The 18,797-nt window shown below is 39.5% G+C and overlaps 3 protein-coding genes across 4 annotated transcripts; 2 read left to right on the forward strand and 1 right to left on the reverse strand.

The window, feature by feature from the left end:
• The first annotated feature begins 397 nt into the window (after positions 1–397).
• csgalnact2 (chondroitin sulfate N-acetylgalactosaminyltransferase 2) lies at positions 398–6,419 on the forward strand. Its single transcript, XM_079473034.1, has 8 exons — positions 398–580; positions 957–1,845; positions 2,021–2,237; positions 2,577–2,678; positions 3,729–3,910; positions 4,039–4,133; positions 4,212–4,293; positions 5,150–6,419. Exons 2-8 carry the CDS (start codon positions 1,194–1,196, stop codon positions 5,440–5,442), a joined length of 1,623 nt encoding a protein of 540 aa, XP_079329160.1. The 5' UTR covers positions 398–580; positions 957–1,193; the 3' UTR covers positions 5,443–6,419.
• On the reverse strand, positions 6,309–12,795 carry sec23ip (SEC23 interacting protein). Its single transcript, XM_079473033.1, has 18 exons — positions 12,435–12,795; positions 11,561–12,069; positions 11,257–11,464; positions 10,808–11,001; positions 10,536–10,625; positions 10,311–10,431; positions 10,104–10,193; positions 9,554–9,695; positions 9,237–9,445; positions 9,064–9,143; positions 8,780–8,947; positions 8,600–8,695; positions 8,356–8,529; positions 8,048–8,203; positions 7,813–7,915; positions 7,455–7,640; positions 7,182–7,341; positions 6,309–7,086 (listed from the first exon to the last, which is right to left on the reverse strand). Exons 1-18 carry the CDS (start codon positions 12,565–12,567, stop codon positions 7,005–7,007), a joined length of 2,901 nt encoding a protein of 966 aa, XP_079329159.1. The 5' UTR covers positions 12,568–12,795; the 3' UTR covers positions 6,309–7,004.
• A 539-nt stretch (positions 12,796–13,334) lies between these two features.
• On the forward strand, positions 13,335–18,754 carry mcmbp (minichromosome maintenance complex binding protein). Of its 2 annotated transcripts, none has more exons than XM_079473035.1 (16): positions 13,335–13,466; positions 13,687–13,772; positions 14,021–14,161; positions 14,287–14,328; positions 14,484–14,576; positions 14,713–14,842; positions 14,965–15,119; positions 15,527–15,624; positions 15,701–15,870; positions 15,954–16,077; positions 16,255–16,372; positions 16,485–16,650; positions 16,879–17,012; positions 17,512–17,676; positions 17,791–17,879; positions 17,989–18,754. In XM_079473035.1, exons 1-16 carry the CDS (start codon positions 13,409–13,411, stop codon positions 18,113–18,115), a joined length of 1,896 nt encoding a protein of 631 aa, XP_079329161.1. In that variant the 5' UTR covers positions 13,335–13,408; the 3' UTR covers positions 18,116–18,754. The 2 variants fall into 2 exon arrangements, with proteins under 2 accessions (XP_079329161.1, XP_079329162.1); XM_079473036.1 differs by having other exon boundaries at positions 14,487–14,576.
• Positions 18,755–18,797: the final 43 nt, after the last annotated feature.

The following is an 18,797-nucleotide window of genomic DNA, read 5'->3' on the forward strand; positions in this document are numbered from 1 at the left end:
GACATGTTCTATAAATGAGCCATATCTATCTCTGAAAATAGGATTTTTGCTTTTGGTCGAATTTACTTAATTGAATGATTTTTATGTTCAAACTTATTCCATTTAAATTGGGCCCATATTTTAACTGTGGCAGAATAATAATAGTTTTAGTTTTATTAATATTTTCAGATATATACGATTAATACATTTTAGATTTGTTGATTATTATAATTTTAGTGCTCTAAACTTATTTCAGTTCTGTGTCAACATCTCAAATTTTCGTTTAGTTTAGGTTCTCCAGTAATGTTAAGGCCACGGCATTTTGTTTGCTTTCAATGAACAGAAACGTTTTCAAAGTTTGAATTTTAGTCAACTAAAATAACCTTGGTTAAAACTAGACAGAGGATTTTCAGTTCCCAGAATCCTGTGCATCAGAATCCCTTGTGGCAGAATGCTTTTATTTTGAAGTTCCACTGCTGAAAGCGGACATAACATGTGTTTGTATTGTGCTACCTCTTTTATTGCCCCGTGGCGTTCGGTTCTCACGTTTGTTATGCTCGGGACGCTTTATTAAAAGCCGCACCTCATCACTACTGTCAAGGTAAGTGTTACACAATTTTGCGTGTCATTTATTCCGCTACATGACCGTGATGCCATGATGGATTACCTCGCAGATTTCTATTAATTTGCAAGAACAGTTTGACGTTGTCTGTTCAGACGTGGTTCTCGATCAGTTTAATCTCTCTCGTTTAGCAGTAAAACTCTGCTTTTTATTTGAAAAGAAGCCTAATTTTTTTTTACAAAATTACCTTTACCAATAAACAGCTTAAAAGTAACTAACCTAAATAAATGCAATTGTCTGTTTCTAGTAAAACTGTTGATATTTTTGCACATTCATATTGGTTAAATATGACTTTTATAACAAATGTATGTGTTGTTTATTTATTAACTATTTAATATGATTCGATCTTCGAAAGGAAGAAGATCATGCAGATATAATGGCAGGTTTTCAACTTTATTTTGGCGTTCCTGATAAATCTAAGCAAACTGAAAGATTGTAGCGTGAAGAACCTGATCCGAAGAGAAATGTGACACTCCTGCACTCTCAGTTTGCACTTCAAATGTGTGAAAGAGCTCATCCCTCCTAAAAGTTGCACTTCGACAGGTTGGGAATGCAAATGTGTGCCCATTAAAAGCACCCCTGCCTCTCAGATATGCCCAGACGAGGGCTTCCTCTGCAGGGGCGGGCGCGCTGGCTACTCCTCGGTATATTCCTGCTCTTGGTATTGCTGCTTTTTGCGTACCTGCTGGAGTGCACCCCACCTGCGGATTCGAGTCAGGTACTGCCTGGCCTGGGAGTAGAGCCTTATGGAAAGGAATATTACCAAGCACTTCTGCAAGAGCAGGAAGAGCGCCACCACAGTCGAGCAACCAGCCTCAAAAGGCAAATTGCACAGCTCAAACAAGAACTTCAAGAGATGAGCGAGAAACTGAGAGTCCTTCAAGAGAAAAAAGAGAGCCCGGGGCCACAGAGTCTCATTGATGGCAGAGATCAAGAGCCTGGTGACCTCTTGGAGTACCTGCATTCACAGATCGACAAGGCGGAGGTCAACACGGGTGCCAGGTTGCCGAGCGAGTACGCCCTTGTGCCCTTTGAGGGCTTCACGACTACTAAGGTCTACCAACTTGAGATGGGCCTGACGCGTCATCCGGAGGAGAAGCCTGTGCGGAAGGACCGCCGGGACGAGCTGGTGGAGGTGATAGAGGCGGGGTTGGATATTATTAATAACCCTGAGGAAGATGACGGACAGGATGAAAACATCCCCATGCACAGGCAGACATTCACCGAAAGCCATTTTTTTGAGGGTTAGTTGCATCCCTTACTTTGTGCACCATAGGTCATTGACACGAACGTGACCAATTTAAAACGTTGTGCGCTTAACACTACTTGTTTGTAATTGAGGTGAGGATAAAAAGATGTAGGTGTAAACTTTGCACAGTAACTCAAGTTGCTCTCTTGTGTACTTGCTATTCTTGGCAGGTCTCTACAGAACAGAGAAGGACAAAGGCACACTGTATGAGCTCTACTTCGCTAAAGAGAATTCTCACGAGTACCGTCACGTCACCCTTTTCCGTCCATTTGGGCCCCTGATGAAAGTGAGAAGCACAGCTGTAGATATCGCCAGCACTGTTATTAACATCATAGTGCCGCTGTCAGGCCGGACTGAGGCTTTTGATCAGTTCTTGCTCAACTTCAGGTGAGAAGGTCACTCTGGCAAGGCAGTGCTGCTCCTTCCAGAAAGTATGCAAAGTTTCAGGGTAAAGCGTTCTCGCAATGTTTGGGGATTCTGCCTTGGAATGTCTATTTTTCTTTGTTCTCATGCATGCTACACAACCTGTAGTTAAACTTCTGTGTATAGATACAGCAGCATGGCCAGATGTTGCACTGTTTTACAAGGACACTTTCGGTACGGTTTTCCAGTTGAGTGCTGTACATTTTTTTGGGATTGTTTAGGTTCGTTCTATATTTAGTAGTTTGCAAAGTTATTTGTATGTGGTATGTTGTTTGGCACTCAGGTTCTGTTTTCTGTCTGCAGGGACATTTGTATACAGCAGGACAGACGGGTACATCTCACAGTAGTGTACTTCGGGCGAGAGGGATTGCAGGAGGTGAAGAAATCTTTACGGAAAATGTCCAGGTTGGAGCTGCATTATGCTGTTAACTTATTATATACTGTAGCTTTAAATTGTTAATTCTCTCAAAATAAACTAAAGCACGTGCGCACATATTGCCAATAAAACACAGACCGTTTCACTTACCGCATGTGGTTCATGTCCGGCATCGTTTAGGGCTGGGAACGCTGCTCCATCTATCAGTTTCAAATTATCTCCAAATCTAGAGTTATATCCACCGTTAATAAAACATTCTCTCTCTCCTGCACACAAGTGAAAGTGACTTGTGCGCATGCTCCTTCTCCTGCTCTCCTTGGTTGATGCGTAGGTGTGTGCTTTTCCGGGAGAATTGTCCTATAAGGGAGTCAGAAAAGTTGTTAAGGATTTTTCATGTTTGAAAAAGACTTTCAGAAATTTTTACGAACACTGGGGAAAGTATCGAGCGTAGAAATCCTATGTCATACGTCAAAGTCGTTTTTTGACAAGTTGACCATGCCAAGCATGAGAAGACAACAGGGCTATTTTAAATAAAATCCTGGCTATACCTGGCTTTGTAATTTTATTGCACAATACCCAAGCAAAAACTGGCAAATTTCAATTTGTGTTCTATGATATTCATTGCAATTAAAGGGCTAGCTCTCCAAAAAAATCTCAATTCTGTCTTCATTTACTCACCTATGAGTTGTTCCAAATCTGTATAAATGTCTTTGTTCTGATGAACACAGAGAAAGATTTTTGGAGGAATGCTTATTACCAAACAGTCCTTGGACACCATTGAATCCTATAATAAGCTAAATTACTTCATGTTTTTTTTGTTCTGTTGAACATAAAAGAAGATATGTTGAAGAATGTTGGACAGCAAGAGTTCTGGGGCACTTTTGACTACCATCGTGATTTTTCTTACTATGTTAGTCAATGGGGTCCAAGAACAGTTTGGTTACAAGTATTTGTAAAAATGTCTTTCTATGGTTTCAACCAAACAAAGACATTTATACAGGTGTGGAGCAACTAGAGAGTGAGTAATTCATGACAGAATTTTCTTTTTTGGGTGAACTATCCCTTTAAATCTATTTCAGTGAGGAAAACTTCAGTAACTACACTTTGATTCCTGTGGATGAGGAGTTTTCCCGTGGGCGTGGTCTAGATATTGGAGCGCACGCGTGGGAGAAGGGCGGTGACGTCTTGATGTTTTTCTGTGATGTTGACATCATCTTCACACTGGATTTTCTTAGTACCTGTCGTCTCAATACAGCTCCAGGTCTGTGACTTCAACAACTTTATATATATATATACTGTTAGTTTGTTTATACTCCTGGTAAATAATGTTTATGCTGTGTTATACTGTTACTTGCTAAGGGAATGTCGTTTTTGTTTTTCTCCTTAAAGGAAAGAGAGTTTTCTATCCTGTGGTGTTCAGTTTGTATAATCCAGCGATAGTTTATGGAAATCTTGAGTTACCACCGCCCATTGGACATCAGCTGGTATGTAAGGTCAGGGTTTCATGATTCATTTAGGTCTTTGGTGACATGGCAAATAATACAACTGCTTGTTGTTTATAGATTCATAAAAAAGATGCTGGATTCTGGAGGGATTTTGGATTTGGTATGACGTGTCAGTATCGCTCAGACTTTCTCAGCATTGGTAAGTTAAAGATCCCTATCTGGGTTTTATAAGGAGGAAGTGATATATCGTTGTTGTTCTTCCATAACCTTGGATGTCCAAATTTGCCTTTTTAGGAAATTGATTTTTTTTTACTTTTTAAATGATTAAATACGGTGTTGCCAAAGTTGAAAAGCACTTTATAATGCGGCTTTCACGTTGCATTCCGCATCCCCTCTAAAAATAGCTCACTGAACTTTGTTTTCAATCACGTGGCGGCAGCAAGTGATTTTTCTCCATGACAAACTCAAATTACTTATGTTTAATGACCTGAACAATGACCAGGTAAGCCCAAGTTTCTGTCAAACCTTAATTGTAATAAACACTTGCTTCTGTGAGAAGAACAAGCCCTTATTAAACAAAGTAAAAAATCTTGTGCTAATCTCCCAAAATTCATTATAAGGAAGTATAATGTACCAAAACAACAACCACGAAAACCAAATCAAATACATTTTGTTGATATCAAACATAACAGAAAAGTTTTATGTTTTCAGTTTGTCGCTGCCTTGAGACACATAATGTGGTCGCTTTAAAATTAACAATCTTAACGTGAGACTATTGTTATCCATGGAATAAGTGCTTGTTCTTTTAACAGTAGCTAGTGTTTATTACAATTAAGGTTTCATAGAAATTTGGTTTGCGTAGTCGTTGTTTCAGCAGGCTATGTTAAGCGGTTTTCTCAAAATGGACCATCAGACTGGTCATAAGCACAAGCTGCTGTTAAAAGAACAAGGCTTGACAGAAATGTGGGCTTCCCTGTTCAGATGATAGTGTTATTTATTAAAATTTTCTGTGCTTCAGCTTTCTTGTTTTATATTGACCAATATCTCTATTCTAGGAGGGTTTGACCTAGAAGTGAAAGGATGGGGCGTAGAAGACGTCCACTTGTACAGGAAGTACCTACGGAGTGACCTGATTGTAATACGCACCCCTGTGTCCGGCCTCTTCCATCTTTGGCATGAAAAACTATGCGCTGATGAGCTGACCCCAGAACAGTACCGCATGTGCATCCAATCCAAAGCCATGAATGAGGCATCACACTCTCATCTGGGCATGCTCATGTTTAGGGAGGAGATCGAGAATCACCTTCGCAAGCAAGCTTATAAAACTCAGAGCAGACCAGCAGAATGAGTCGAGAAGCACAATATGTTTTGCTTGATAACTCCGATGCAGAAAAGGTCACATTTCAACATTTGAATTGTACTTTATTCTTTGGACTGAGGTTCATCTGTGGATTACAGACGATCCTATAACACCAAAGAAGACTGCGGCGAATGGATGGTACTAAGAAAACCGTTTACATCTTTAAATGTACTTTGGTTTAAAGTAAGTTTAGGTGTTCTTCTGCATTGACTGTATATGTTAATAATGTCCTTTAGGAAACAAAGTGCTGAAAATGATTAAAAATGCAGAGTTGTTTTTTTAAATCATAAATTCAACATTGAGAAATTATTAGAAGTTACACTTTTTTACTTTCTCTTTTTTAAACTTTGCAATTAATTGATAAAGCCATATGTTACATTTGATATTAAAGGTACAATGTAATACCTGTGAAAAAGGGATCTAATGCAAATGTTTAAAGGGACAATCATTCACAGATGAATGTGGTTGAACTTGCAAACTTCAGGAATACAGATTGTTTGCTAGTGTCTCTGTTGGAAAAGCAAATGCTCATTTTTATCCCAAAACCTTTTTGCAGTTTGAGAGCATGAGCCTGATATGCATCCTTGTGCATGTGTCTCTTATTTTGCTGCTTGATGCCATAGTGTTCAAAATGATTCAGGGGTTAATAGTACAGGGTTTCAACAAAAGCTGATTTGGCCTCTGCAATGTTTAAATCTGCAGCATATAGAGAAATTTAATATTTTAAGAAAAACAATTAGAGCAACCTTAAAGAACACGTTTTTCTGACTGAGTGTGCATCTAAGCGTCCAATGAGGATACTGTAAGGTACTGTTGGTTACATTGGTAGATAAACATAAACAACTGTGGCTTTCAGTTATAGAGCCCCAAACCGAACAGGATGTTGCAGTTGTTTAATTCCTAATTTTTTTAACAAATAAAATGAATACAAACAGCTGTTTTGGACTTTGTTTGTACTCTTTATCTAAATATTCTGCATACATGATTGTCTTCATAATGATTGTAAAACCTAACAGAAGCACACAGCAGATGATGAACCATATATATTCCTCAGCACTGGACACAGAGATTCTACTGTGTGCGCTTGTGTACAAAATATATCCTGTTAAATGTAAATTCTCAAACAAGCAGGTGACACATAACTGATCTTATAAGACAATTGAATAGATCAAAACAACATCTAAATAAATGAGTTTATAATGAAATTTTTATACAGCATAAGTAATATCATTTTCTACTCCACTCTAAATTGTAAAGTTCAAGGGTGATTCACATTTAATTCCATTCACATGTACACTCGGCAGCTCTACAATGTAACCTATAAAAATTTCATTTCAAACCGTTGTGGTGGCATTGAAATCCACTATTTGACTTTCATTTCTTAATTTAAGACATATGGAATAATACACGTGTATTTTACAACAGACTACGAGAAAAGAAAAAAAAAAAGGTTTAATTGTCAGGACAGTCCCCGTCAAAACTGTTTAAAATATAGATTTTCCAAAGTAATATGAGTTCTGATGACTTTGATTTAATGATCCATTATATCATCAATGCACCAGCTGATCAGGGTGTATGTTCATGGTCTTATAAATCTCATTAAGAATGAGCAGAGCTGTATCTTCGGATTCCCTAAAGAAAAAGACAAAAGATTCTGGGTTTAAAAAAGAAAGTCCCCAGTACAATTCTATCAGTATTCTTATGGAAATCAGCTTTATACCACATACCAGTAACACAGGTGACTCTGGAGTGCAAACAGGTATTCGTTGAAGCTCTCGATGGGTTTCTCCTGCAGGACGTAGTCAATGCGGTTTCCTCCATTCAGCAAGCCCACTTTGACTTGTGGCTCTTCCTTTAGAGGCTCAAGACTCTCAATGATCTTAATTGCTTCACCAAAATATCAGTTCAGATATTAATTTAGTTTAAGGTGCAGTGTGCACAGTGAGAATGAAACTGAAATAGGAAGTGCATTGTTGATATTGATCAATCTTCAGACTCACCTTCCCCTTCTTCTTTCTCCTCCTCTGCTTTGATTTGACTGGCCACCATGGCGAGCTGCTCATGCAGCTGAGTGGAAGATGTGTGCGCACGAGCGAATTCATTCAGTGTCTGCCAGGCGGACTTCAAGGAGCTGATGAAGCCATGCTTAAGGTCAGAACCCATCCTGGACAAACTCTCCTTCAATTCTGGACACAAGACATGCATACATGAAAATATCTGAGCTATGAAAGTCAGAAACCTGTCTCTTATTAGAAGAATATTTGTATCCCGGTTTTAAATGAGTATAGATTGCATTCACATTAAAGCTTTAAAAGGTCTTAGTTTAGTGCAAACAACAGAAGAATGTCAAATACATACCGAGATGAAGTCTCTTTCTCCCTTTATGATGAGGGATCAGAACTGGGTCCAGTTCAATCTCTGGTAAGATCATGGGCTCAATCCTGTACGCAACTGGATCCAACTGAGAATATCATTAGCAAAATACTCAGTGTTAAAAGAAATTACTAAATTATTTCTTATTCAATCTAAATTCGCAAGATTTGATCTTTGGTTCACAGATCAAAAGCAGTGGATAACTTAAGACACCACATACGGGATGATAAATGTTGAAGAACCCTTTGCAGGTTGGAAATTGGTAGGATTCCTCGATTTTCTCCACGCCACGCACTGTTAGAAACATTCCGATGGGAGAGCCAAGGGCAAAGAAACTCACTGGTTCAAAGTCCAGAGCATGATACACCACTGACACCTGGAGGAAAACATCATTAATTCAAGATCACGGAGCACAACCATATATTCCACTGCATCCTATCCGGGCTCGACAAGATTCAAACGGCAAGCAATTTGTCTCCACACAAAATGTAAATGGGGTGTGACATGAGGCTTGTACAGCCAACTCACCTGTCCAGTGCCTATTTCAAAATAATTGTAATTGACATGGACGGAGGACATGCGTCTTCCCACTGGCAGTTTGCTGTTGGCAGGATCGGGTGTGGGCTCTGTTTGAAGGGGAGGTGGTGTCTCTTTAGGTTCCTCTTTCGCTACAGTTTTCTCTGTCGCAGACTGCCGTGCTGCCTGATGAGTACGAGCATGTTTTATAAACACTGGAGGATAAATATATAAAGCGAACTGAATATTTATTTGCCTGTTTTGCCGACTTCTCCTTGACAAACTTGGTAAGTTTTTTACGTGGTCCCAGAGGAATACCCATTTCCTTCAGATCATCGACCGTGCACATGAGCTGCAAAGACAAATGTAGAAATAAGTCCTGGGATGCTTTTATAATGAAAGTTAAATAAAACAAAGTTTTAAAAAATGCTCTTACTAGAGACTCAACATCCATCTTTTCGATTTCAAATATGCTCAAGTATTCAGACAAGCCCAACTTCTCTAAAACAGATGACAGGTCACCAAGCTCTTCTTCTTCCTCTTTTGATTCTTCTTCAACAGCCACTACAGGAGTCACGTCATTGTTCTGTATGACAGGAGTCACCTGACACAATTAAAACAGACATGTTTTTACTTACATTTCTAATGATACCAGTCAGAACACATTACATTTGGAACCTAGTAGTTTAAGTTTTGTGAAGCATCTTGAAGCTCTTATACCTGCTTCTCATTGGTTTTTGGACCTGATAAAGATGACCCAATCTTCTGATTTGACAGCAAATCAAAAAGTATCAAAGAGCCTATGGATTAGGAGGGTAATCAATTAAAACATCTAAATCATGTATTTATCTATCAGTGCTAAAGTACAGTACATAAAAGGAAAGGATTCTGACCTAAACTATGTCCGGCCAAAGACACCTTCCCTTTAAAGTCTGGGTTTCTCTGCATAAATAGTGCATGGAGGCGGTTAATCTCAAAAGCCACTGTGTCCATAATAGTCTGGCAGTAGGTAGGGCTGTTATAGAAGAGCACATCTAATAGCGTTTCATTAGTGAAGTGACGCAGGCGACCGGTGCTGGGCAGAGTAATCTTCTTTATCCGTCTAAATGAAAGAATTTAACCAATTTGTCATCACGTGTCAACCTTTTTGTCAAGAATTGTACCATGGTTACAGTGACACTGGAATGAGCCTGTATGCTATGAATGTTACCTGTCAACTCCTGTAGCGTCACCATGCAGAGCTGTGTGCCAGTGCACGGGCAGAAACTCCACACGGCTAATGGCAGGATCATCCCGAGCCCGCTTAAAATGACTCTGCAACAACTTCAAAGACACGCTGCGGAAGTCATCCACTGTGAACACAAACAAGCAATTTCCTTAGCAATACATACTGTGTCCAGGCTATATAAACAGAAAGAATACAGCTCCAAATGAAAGCTTTGTCGTGATAAGGGGTTTTATATTTGAAGGCATTATTGCTTAATGCACACAAGCAATGCAGTTGGTGTAAAGGTCCAGTGTGTAATTTTTTGGAGGATCTATTGACAGAAATGCAATATAATACACATAACTATGTCTTCAGAGGTGTATAAAGACTTTACATAATGAAGTGTTATGTTTTTATTACCTTTGAATGAGCTATTTCTATCTACATACAATCTACATTCAATCACCACTAGTTGCCACTACATTTAATACACCGGACCTTTAAGCTGTGCTTCTTTTCCAAGGGTAAATATTAGCTGGCTTGAGAAACATACCACACTCCACTATGCTTCTAAACCTCAGGTCACAGACAGGCCCGATGCCATGCACCATAAACACCAAATGATCCACCGGAGGCATCTCACCTAGGGAGGAAAGGACAATATTCTGCAAACGCGCAAATTACAAATAACTACTTTTATAGATGTGCAAAAAAAACAGCCACAAATCGTACAAATAACGTATTAGGTCAAAAATCTTACCATCAGGAATTTCATCGTGATCATCGTCCACACCCCTCTTGACCACTCGAGGTCGAGTCTGACCGTCTTCTGTTGTACCCCACTCATCAGGCATTGCTGACGGCTGAAACTGAACAATCACCTGAGAAGGAACCAGATTTTAACAACAAGGAACAAAGTGTGTGTACCATTCACATCCAGCATCATTGAGTCCATTGGTTTCCTGAAAGCATTTGAAGATATTACCTTTGGATTGTGCATTACGATGGTTTCTCCAGATGGGAATTCCAGTCTGCGATGCCACTGATTAGTAGTAACAGCTTTCTTATATTCTGCCTGTTTAATGCAACAAAAATACACTTGAACTTCTGTAAAAAACGAACTCAAATCAAATAAATCAATATCTTTTCTTTACCAAAATGACTTTATTAAACAACGTTAGCTGAAAACGGTGTAAAAAAGACACAATGTACGATTTTGCAGTTGTGAATGAATTGTGGAAGAAAAAAAACACAAACCTCCAGCTTGTCACTAAATTCTTCTGAATAGGGGACAAAGCGACTGTCTGCGTCTCCTTTATAGAACCACGTACACCGGCGGACCTCGGTGGGCTCTTCCTCCCAGTACACAGATGTCCGTGTGCGATCGTAAAGCTGCACATCATATCGGCCTCCATCAGTACACAACATCACATTCTCTGGATCTGGCTGAACTGCAGAAATAGATTACACAATGGATGTCAGTCGTTGTCAGACTGTTTTGTGAGCACATTCTTGGCATACATAAAAAACACTTTTACACAGTTCTTCTAAAACAAATTAGGTTACAATGACAGAAATCCCATAGGTATCCTAAAGTGAACCGCAGGTTTTATGTGTCAAGCCCAAAAAACTATAATATGAAAATATTGACAGCACCTCAGAAAATTCTTCCAGTTATTCGTTTTTAAAAATCTATCCAACTTTACCGGAGTTGAAAGTCTCTTCCAGGTGAATGGAATCCAGAATACTAAATGGAAGCCAGACCATTTTCGATTCCACTTGTTTGCAGTAGAACCAGTGAGGTTGAACAGGTTCATAAACGTTATATGTATATGGCATCATAGGGTTGGCAGGGACCACAGGCCCAGCTAAGCTGTTTGCTGCAGGGGGAGGTGGAAGCTGTGTTGGGGGAGCCTGGAAAACAGCATTGCAACATTAGATATAAACAACTCAGTTCAGTCTCCAGCAAAACCAACACAAATGACATAAGAGCAGAAAAAACCAACCAACCTTTGAGAACACTGTTGGTGGAGTCTGGAACGAAGGAGCAGGTGTTGCCTGAGAGTAGGGGTTTAGATGCTGGGGTATGTGGCTAGGGGGCTGCTGCTGTATTTCAGGAGCCATGATGTAGGGACTTGCTTTGCTACTGGCAGCGTTGTGACGGTATGGATTATAGGACTGCTGGGTGCTCTGGGGAGGTGGAGGACTTGGTGTGCTATGTGGTGGGGTGTATGTGCCCATAGGGGTTTGACTAATAACACTGCCGTACTGCTGAGAGGGGTTCATGTGAGATATAGGTGGGTTTACGGGCAGACTAGCAGAAAAGGACGCAGGAGACGGCCCTGTGGTTGACGGAATGGCAGTGGGCGCTGGAGGCGGGCATGGCTGTTGCCCTATGGAGGCAAACGGGTCACTGCTGGTGGTGTTGCTGGAGAAGTAATTGAACGTGGATGGCTGAAGAGCAGCCGATGACGTCTGACCAAGGAAACTGTCTTCTTCTCCAACTTCGCTGACATCATCTTCAAACCAGATAATGATAAGAAAGAGCACATAATAATTGTTATAATGTGAATTCATTGTACTGGTTTTAATGTAAACAATAATGGTATGTTTTGTGTCTTTACTGGTAATGTGTTGGGAACCAATAAAATGGCAATTGAAATGAAAATCGTCCCTCTTTCTTTTTTAAGTACTCAATTACTATCAGTGTGTTATGTAAAACAACATATGCACATTGACAACACGATAAGATCTGCGTTCACATTATTTCACAATCAAATAATAAGACGAGTGTAAGAGAGCTGCTGAAAAACGAAGATCTCAGTGTTTTGTTACCAGAGACAGGCTAACAGCCCTAGCCACTGAAGCAGATTTATAGTCTCACCTCCTGATAAAACCGCAGGACCAGTGGCCTGACTGACAGGAATGAAAGGCAGGCTGAAGTTAAACTCCGGGGCGGCTGAAAATAGCAGATTTGCGCTGCTACTGGGAGTGTTATTGGGTTTCCTATCAGCCATTTTCAATGAGATATTACACGTAGCTTGTTATCCCGGTCGGAACAGCCTTTACACTGCTTCCGTGTTCGTCACGGTGCGATAACGGGATGCTCTGAATTTCACAAAGCTTCACCTCACCGACTGTCTGAATTGTTCAGGCGATAATCTAGTTATAGGCCTGGCAGATGATATAGAGGTTTATGAGAAGTGCGTCACCACAACGTTGACGTACAAAGGCAAAAGTAATCTATCGAGCAAGTTCGACGACCGACTAAATCGGTCGTTTTTTTCTGTATCAAAACGATTGTGAACCTAAATGTTAAACAGAAATACTAAACACGTTCCAAGTGACTGTTACGATTTAAAATAACAACATTAACTATTTTTTTGGTCGTTGAGACTTCGGTGTTTCCAGAAAAGATGCGACAAATTAATACATTGTTTGCTGTCTGAAATTGACTTAATATGCGTGTAATAGTAATGCTTGTTTCGTGGATAGTAAATATTACATTGTAAAAAAAATACGTAAAAATTGTGTTACTGTTATTTTGATGTACAATATGCCTGCTTTATATATAAGAAATATGACATTGTAAAAAAATACATAAATATAGTCAAACTATTTGGCATAAGGGAATGTTGATTTTACTTTGACTTTAAAAATCTGCAGATATCGGTAAACTACTATCCAACCTACGCAAAGCAAAGGGGCGTAAACTTTGCGCCGCGGTCACGTGGTAGTTTTTCATGACGCAATTTTCCCGCCACGGCGTATTGAGCGTTGCTGTCTGCGGAACGTGCTTGTATTACGTGTCAAAGGCATATTAGTTTTAACTTTTGTTTGTTTATTAATCGTGCGGCGATGCCTACAGTTGACGATTGGATTAACAACCCAATGGGTGTTGTTGATGGACTGTTTGGTAAGACGCAATGGTTAAAAAGTATTATTTTTCATGTAGTATGTGCTCAAGTTAACCGACCACGTGACTAGCATGATTCGTTACGTTTGTCATGTATATCTCGGCTTTCAAGTTAAAGGACGCCAATTTCATACAACTTTCTGTTTATGACCACGTGTCAACGATGTTCCCTAATACGACGTATAAACTACTGTTTCTAAAATGCTTAATGTCCCTTCAGCCCAGAGCAACTCCAGTCCAGACTGGGAGAAGAAGGTGGTGGTGTACTTCAAAGAGAAACTGAAACTAATCGACGCTCACACCTGGGTAGTTGTTAAAATTTGTTTGTTTTTCTTGCTATGATGTTGACATATGAACAATCAACGCAATTTATGCTTTTTACCCGGAAGGGGTAGACGAGTTAGCGCATGTTTACGGTAGAGGTTTGTTTCGACAGATACGATCATGCTCAGTAGCTCTGGGAGACACACCTGTTTTGTAAACATTAGAAGAGCCAAAAATGATGAATCGAGTGCTTACAGCTCATAAAATGTGTCTTCTGTTTGCATATTTAGGTTCCATCTCTGAATGATGTTCCTCTACATTACCTGAAGCCTAATAGCCTAGTGAAATTTCGTTGCATGGTCCAGGATATGTTTGATCCAGAATTCTTTATGGGCGTGTATGAGATAAATGATCCTATGTCAAACACCAAAGTAAGTTCTTCCAACTTCTGTATAGTATAAATCCATTTTCCGTTCAATCAGTATTGCAACACAATGCACTGGCAGTTGTATTTCAGACCAAGGGCCTGTTTATATCATTTCTATTCCCCTTACAGCTGGTGAAATGTGGAAAGTACAAAGATGTTACAGATTGTGGGGTAAGTAATCATTTGCGAAGTTAACCATTATACATACTTCACAAACATGCATTTACAGACTACAAACTGAATGAAATATTTTTTTAGTTGAGATGACATAATAGTGATGTTGAAAGCCATGGCTGAATAAACATTAAACTGAACTTTTACATCAGCAGGTGGACTTAAACTCAAGAAACACAGTGACATCAGAGAGACATACATTTTATTGTGTCCCAATCCCAGGAGAATCTCAGTGGGTCAAGGAAATATCCTTTACATAGATTTTCATCTTGTTTGCAATTCAGAATATTTTGTTTTTAAATGCTTGAGCCCATTTTATCGCTGTCAATTTCCATTTTTTGTTTATACGGAATGCTTTAAGTTCTTTAACAGATCGGAAACAGTTATGCAGGCACCAGTCAAGCACGTGTGGTGCCCTCCACTTCTTATGCCCCCAACCGGCATAAGCGCAGCTATGAGGAAGACGATGATATGGACACGCAGCCACAACAGATGAAACATTTCAGTCAAGGTTGGGCGGGAAATTCATTTTCTAATGCAGTTTTAGTTATTGAATGGAGTATGTAGACATGTATCATTTCTGTAAAGTAGATATAATGGCTAATTTTTAATTTACAATTTGTCTTTGAGCAGTAGCAAAAGGCTCTGCAAGTTCTCATGGTAATACGGAGTCAAAGCGACAGGAGACAGAAGCGCCCAATCAGAACTCTTCCCCTTCACACTGCACTTCCAGTCTGGATCTGAACTTCCCCTTGCCTGGGGAAAAGGGCCCAGCCTGCCTTGTTAAGGTTTAACTCTTAAATCTTCCTTCATTTTAAAGATCCAATGAAGTTCAGGAGTGCAGTTGTTTACTTTTCAATTGGACAAAAACATCAAAATGAGTCCACAACATTTTTATTCAGTAGTATGCTACATTTATTTATTTGTACACTAGAGGACTGTTAAGTTTACAGGCACGAAGGAGCACCCACTAAAATTCATTTTTAATTTAATGGGTTCTTTAAACTCATATAAACTTGCTTTTTCTGTATTTCATAGGATGGCATTTTTAATACAAGCTTTTTGGACTATAATTAAGTCGTCTTGAAGACATGTTTAAACTGTAATTTACTTGCAATAATATGGCAGTTTACAGCTTCAAATGTTTCCTACAAATAGACGGCCATCTCACATGTGTAATCTCTGTAATTGGCAGGTGTATGAAGACTGGGATAGTTTCAAACTGAATGATATGTTAGAAGTGTTTGGCATCCTCTCCGTGGACCCTGCATTAAGTGTGATTGCAGATGAGAGGTAAGCGTCAATCATTTTGGGAAAATTATATATTTTTAGATTTAGTGTAATACAGTAATATCTGTCGTACATGCAGAGAGGCATCTTCACTGATAGATCCCACAGATTGCATGGAGACTATAGAGGAGCAGAGAGTCCATAGCCCACCAGCATCACTTGTACCACGACTGCACATGGTGTATGCCCAACCTCTAGTTCAAAACAACCCATTACTGCCCTCTGGTGCCACAGAGGAGAATGGAGATTGTAAGACTGCTCATGCATTCAAATGTTGTAGTTTGTGCCCAGCCTGAAGACGTTCTTACTGTGTCTATGTATGCTGTCCACAGATATAAACAGTTTTCTCAGGGAACTTCCCGCAGTCAGAGCAGAACTGCTGACTTACCTCACCCATCTCCTTTTGGGAGATTCACTCGCTGCGGAGTACCTCATTCTCCATCTCATCTCTAACGTGTAAGTTGTTTTTTTTCACTGTGCATAAACACTGTTTTATAGTGTGCTCTCCTTTTCAAAATGTACCGCTTTTTTGTTATTTCTTAGTTGTCCTGTTAAAGCGTGAGACTTAAACCTTAACACCCTGCAGCCCTTTAGATCACACAGCATAACGTTTGCATGTCGTTTTTGTTGTAGGTATAGCAGACGCGATGTACTTCCTCTTGGCAAATTTACCCTCAATCTAAGTGGCTGTCATCATGGCTCTCCATACACCGAGCATCTCTACAAGGCCATCCAGTGTCTTGTGCCATCTGTAAGACATCTAGTACTTGTCGTCTTGTGCAGTAGCTGTGCTTGATTCGATTGCATAAATTTACTAGGGTTAGGTTTACCAAATAAATATTTGCTATACCCTTTCTTGCTAGTCATTCCGAATGTCTATGAGCCTGCATAATATGAACGACTACCGCATGGTGCCCCGGAAAGACTACACAGCTAATCGTCTGGTGAGTGGAACTCTTCAGCTGGCCAATAACACATCTCTGTTTCTGGATGAGACCCAGCTGGAACAGGGCCAACTGGACACCACAGGTGAGAGCACTTATTTTAATGCTGAAGAGTAGAGTGCGATCTAAGAGACACATGCAGTAAATATAACATCTGTCAGGCAGTGGTTGATTAAAACGTGGCACTTTATGTATAGTATCTTTTAAGGATGGACATTTTTAATGCAAAGACTGTTTATAAGTTTTATTCAATGCAATACATTTGTATCTTAAATGTAGTATTCAAAGCTTTGACTCTTTGTTCTCAATGTAGGTGTGCGGAACATTACTGCATTGGGAAACCTTATCTCTTGGCAGAAGGTTGATTACGACTTCAGCTACCATCAGATGGAATTCCCCTGCAATATTAACGTGCTTATCACATCCGAGGGCCGATCCCTTCTCCCGGTATGGACATTAGGCCTGAGTCTCTTTAACTTGTATTGTTCAATAATATAGAATCAAGGCAGTGGCCTTCATAAGCAACTGAAAACAACTAGGGTCACATGCTACTCTCAGGAGACTGGCATGAGGAGGGGAGTTGTCCCTCAGGCAGTTGTGAAGACGGCCTAATATTTCCATCACAGTCCACAGGGATGTCGTCAGCCATGGCTGGACTCTAATTGTGGCTTTGCTGTGAATCTAACAGCCTGTGGAATGTCCTGTGCTATTCCTGTGCTTTGGCTCTTTTGTTGTCATGGCTGCATTTCTTCCACAAGGACATTCAAGGGAGTGGCCCGGACAAGCCATTTATTTAATGACTACACAGTACTTTATAGTGTTACTCAACGGTAGATTTATTGTGGGATTGTTTTAATAACATTTCTATTAACGAGAACTCCACGGTACTGTAATAAGGTCAAAAGAACAATTGCTATTTTCTAAAGAGACACTTTTTTTCTCTCAGTCTGACTGTCAGGTCCACCTGCAGCCCACTCTTTATCCACCGAACCTTGAAGAGTATCTGAGTGCCGTACAGGTTGCACAGGCTCCATCTTTGCTCAACAAGTACCGAATCTACCTGAGCGTGGTCCGCACCCTCAATTACAGCATCTCAGATGAGATCACAAAGGTCATATACACATTTTTTGGTGTTTGTCTTTCCATGCATACATGGTGTGTAAAGAGTGATATAGAAATAAATTGTCAGAAATTTAATGCATTATAATATTTTTTTTAACTGTAGGCAGTAGAAGAAGACTTTGTAGAAATGCGTAAAGATGACCCTCAGAGTATGTCTGCAGAAGACCTGCATAGATTGCTGGTTGTTGCAAGGTACATTTCAGCTTACCATTTTACAACTAGTTGTTTAATCCTCTTATGTAAAAAACAATTTAATCAAACAAAGTTGGTTCTGAAATAATGTTTTATTTTACACTTTCAGGTTGCTGTCATTGAGTCATGGGCAGAATACTCTTTCCAGAGATGGCTGGATGAAAGCCAAGCAGCTAGAGGTCTTGAGAATAAGCAGAACACAAGAGCAGAAATGTGTGAATGGAAATGAGCCTTAAGATATGTTGCTATTTACAAATACTTCAAGGAATTACATGTCAATGTTTTGCGGAAAACGTTAAACGTTTTTTCATATGGCATATGGTTTTGTACAGTTTTTTTACTTCATTTTAAATATGCTGTAACACCTTTGGAAAGTAGTTTTTGATGTTTGTTTTCATTTTTGATAAAAAAAATTGAATCATTGTATATTAACATTTATAAGCACATGCAGATGTATGACAAAGTATAACTGCCTTACTGCAAATATTTGCACTTCTGGCACAAAGGTATTAGAAAAATAAAATCTTGATATTGTAAGCCTGTATATGTAATGTCTATGATATCAGGAGTGTGTTTTGTCATCCAGATACATTACTATTCTTTGAAATGACTTTGAACAAACACATTTAATAGGTTACAAGATGCCACAGGCTCACGTACTAATGTGGAATGTCTTGTAAGTGCAAAACCATCTCTGTCTTGCATTCCATGGCCTGGTTATGAGTCACAAATCTCTCACAATGTGTCTGAATGCAAAAAATGTATGGCAACATATTTGTAGGGTATTAAAGAGGTCTTGTCTGAAAGGAATCTATCATCACTGTAAGAAAAGGGAACCAGGACATTATTAAATAAATGCCTTCATATCTTATTGTAATACCTTGGAATATTTTAATACCTAATCGTAAAATAACATTA

The sequence above is a fragment of the Barbatula barbatula genome (assembly GCF_947034865.1).
Source record: "Barbatula barbatula genome assembly, chromosome: 14".
NCBI lineage: Eukaryota > Metazoa > Chordata > Actinopteri > Cypriniformes > Nemacheilidae > Barbatula > Barbatula barbatula.

Bases quoted from the DNA above. Each gene is read 5' to 3' on its own strand.
- csgalnact2 (XM_079473034.1), top strand. From the start codon at position 1,194: ATGCCCAGACGAGGGCTTCCTCTGCAGGGGCGGGCGCGCTGGCTACTC. The intron at 1,846-2,020 runs GTTAGTTGCATC...TATTCTTGGCAG, and splicing joins CGAAAGCCATTTTTTTGAGG to GTCTCTACAGAACAGAGAAG. The intron at 4,134-4,211 runs GTATGTAAGGTC...TGTTGTTTATAG, and splicing joins CGCCCATTGGACATCAGCTG to ATTCATAAAAAAGATGCTGG.
- mcmbp (XM_079473035.1), top strand. From the start codon at position 13,409: ATGCCTACAGTTGACGATTGGATTAACAACCCAATGGGTGTTGTTGAT. The intron at 13,773-14,020 runs GTAGTTGTTAAA...TTGCATATTTAG, and splicing joins TAATCGACGCTCACACCTGG to GTTCCATCTCTGAATGATGT. The intron at 15,871-15,953 runs GTAAGACTGCTC...TGCTGTCCACAG, and splicing joins CACAGAGGAGAATGGAGATT to ATATAAACAGTTTTCTCAGG.
- sec23ip (XM_079473033.1), bottom strand. From the start codon at position 12,567: ATGGCTGATAGGAAACCCAATAACACTCCCAGTAGCAGCGCAAATCTG. The intron at 8,530-8,599 runs GCAAATAAATAT...CGTACTCATCAG, and splicing joins AGGAGAAGTCGGCAAAACAG to GCAGCACGGCAGTCTGCGAC. The intron at 7,916-8,047 runs GTATGTGGTGTC...TGATATTCTCAG, and splicing joins TCTTCAACATTTATCATCCC to TTGGATCCAGTTGCGTACAG.